The sequence below is a fragment of the Palaemon carinicauda genome, chromosome 32 (genome assembly GCF_036898095.1).
Source record: "Palaemon carinicauda isolate YSFRI2023 chromosome 32, ASM3689809v2, whole genome shotgun sequence".
In the NCBI taxonomy this organism is placed as follows: Eukaryota; Metazoa; Arthropoda; class Malacostraca; order Decapoda; family Palaemonidae; genus Palaemon; species Palaemon carinicauda.
The window spans coordinates 77,015,265-77,017,486 of NC_090756.1; the positions used below are offsets into that span (position 1 = coordinate 77,015,265).

A 2,222-nucleotide genomic window follows, 5' to 3' on the forward strand; every position below is an offset into this window, starting at 1 on the left:
TTCCACCAAGATATATGTCTTCTAATGGAAGAAAATTTCCTGGGTCACGGACTCTAACCTTCTCTAGTGGTGTAGAGTTTAGGTAGCTTGGTTTTAAGTAACACTCGAGTATAGTAAACAAGACTGCAGATATTCTGGCCTTAAGAGTATATATCTTTGGATCTTGAGCTTGCATTTCCTTGTTAAGGTCACAGAAAAATGGTAGGACGTGATCAAGAAATTCTAGGTACAATTTAGTGATTGGATCATTCAGTCTTTGCAATATAGTCTCTGCTGCTACCAGTCGATCTTCCAATGCAGCTTGAGTAAAAAACAGCTTTAATGCCGGCAGTTGCTCTAACAGTCTTTTCACCACACTGTGCAAATATAACCATCGTGTTTGGGATGGATGAAGTATCTTGTGGGGTTTTACATTTACAAATTCTTGAAATTCCTTTAAAGCCATGGTCTGTTTTGGAGACAAGAAGTAATTGTATATGTCACGAGCCACATCTTCAACCCATCTAGGGAGCTTTTTACAAGCATAAGAAGCACAGAGGTGAAACGAGTGGCACGTACACTTCATCACAAATAAATTTGGAATGTCTTGTTTCAGGTGGGTGGAAAGGGAGTTATTTTTCCCCATCATCACACTTGCCCCATCTGCAGCGAATCCTATCATATTATCCTTGTAAGGTATATTCAGCTCATTAAACACAGACTTGATATGTTCATATAGAGTGGAAGCAGTAGCACTTTCTAGGGGAACAAGAGTCAAGAACATATCTTTCACACCTTTCACTGAAGCAACCCTAGTTATTAGAGCAAGATGTTTAATGCATCCACGGTCTGTTGACTCATCCACTATCAAAGAAAAACAATTGTTTCTCAGTAGGTTATGCAAATCATCCTGCTCTTTTCTGCCTAACACAATAAGCAAGGCTCTCTTTTCTGTCTATATATATATATATATATATATATATATATATATATATATATATATATATATATATATATATATATATATATATATATATATATATATATATATATATATATATATATATAATTTATTATTTTTATTTTTTTATTAGAAAATTTGAAATTACCCTAGAACTTAGCGTTTTTGCTAAGTTTTACCCTATTACCCTAAACATACTTAAATTACCCTAAAATAGGGTAATTACCCTGAACCTGGCAGCACTGGTGAATGGTTACCTGTCTGACGGCGGCGTCCATGGATTGTCTGGCGCTGTGTATATTAATCCCCTCGACCTGTGATTTGAAGGCTGTGCTTTCCACTTCCATTGTTTAAAGCTCACTTAAGGGAAGCAATTTATTTTTGTTAATCATTTAGTGTGTAAAATAAGTTAGGTTATTCTATGTTTTCAATGTGTGTTTGGATTTGGTTTATTTAATGTATTTTGTAAGAGGCTCAGTGGTCATTTCTTTCTAAAAAGTTTGTAATAAATATAGAAGTTTTATTTTCAGCTTTTTATATCCTCCTTGATTCCATCTCTGTACACTCTGTTGCGGCCATTCCACCTATTGTGGACTTGGTCGTTAGTGACTTTATTTTGTGTTTAAGAGACTTTTGTATGTTTGATGGGTTTGGCCATATATATACATATATATAGACACATATATATATATATACATATATATATATATATATATATATATATATATATATATATATATATATATGTATATATATATATATATATATATACATATATATATATATATATATATATGTATATATATATATATATACATATATATATATATATATATATATATATATATATATATATATATATTATATATACATATATATATATATATATATATATATATATATATATATATATATAATATATATATATATATATACATATATATATATATATATATATATATATATATATATATATATATATATATATATATATATACACACATATATATACACATATATATATATATATATATATATATATATATATATATATATATATATATATATATATATATATATATATATATATATATATATATATACATATATATACATATATATATATATATATATATATATATATATATATATATATATATATATATATATATATATATATATATATATATATATATATATATATATATATTTATATATATACATATATATATATATATATATATATATATATATATATATATATATATATATATATATATGT

General features: G+C 26.0%; 1 protein-coding gene across 1 annotated transcript in view; it reads right to left on the minus strand.

Moving 5' to 3' along the window:
- The window catches only part of LOC137625670 (SCAN domain-containing protein 3-like), a 1,365-nt gene extending 602 nt beyond the window's left edge, over window positions 1–763 (minus strand). Inside the window, exon 1 of the mRNA XM_068356580.1 lies at window positions 1–763. This exon is cut by the window's left edge and continues 602 nt beyond it. Coding sequence (XP_068212681.1) covers window positions 1–763 — 763 coding nt within the window.
- Between the last annotated feature and the right edge of the window lie 1,459 nt (window positions 764–2,222).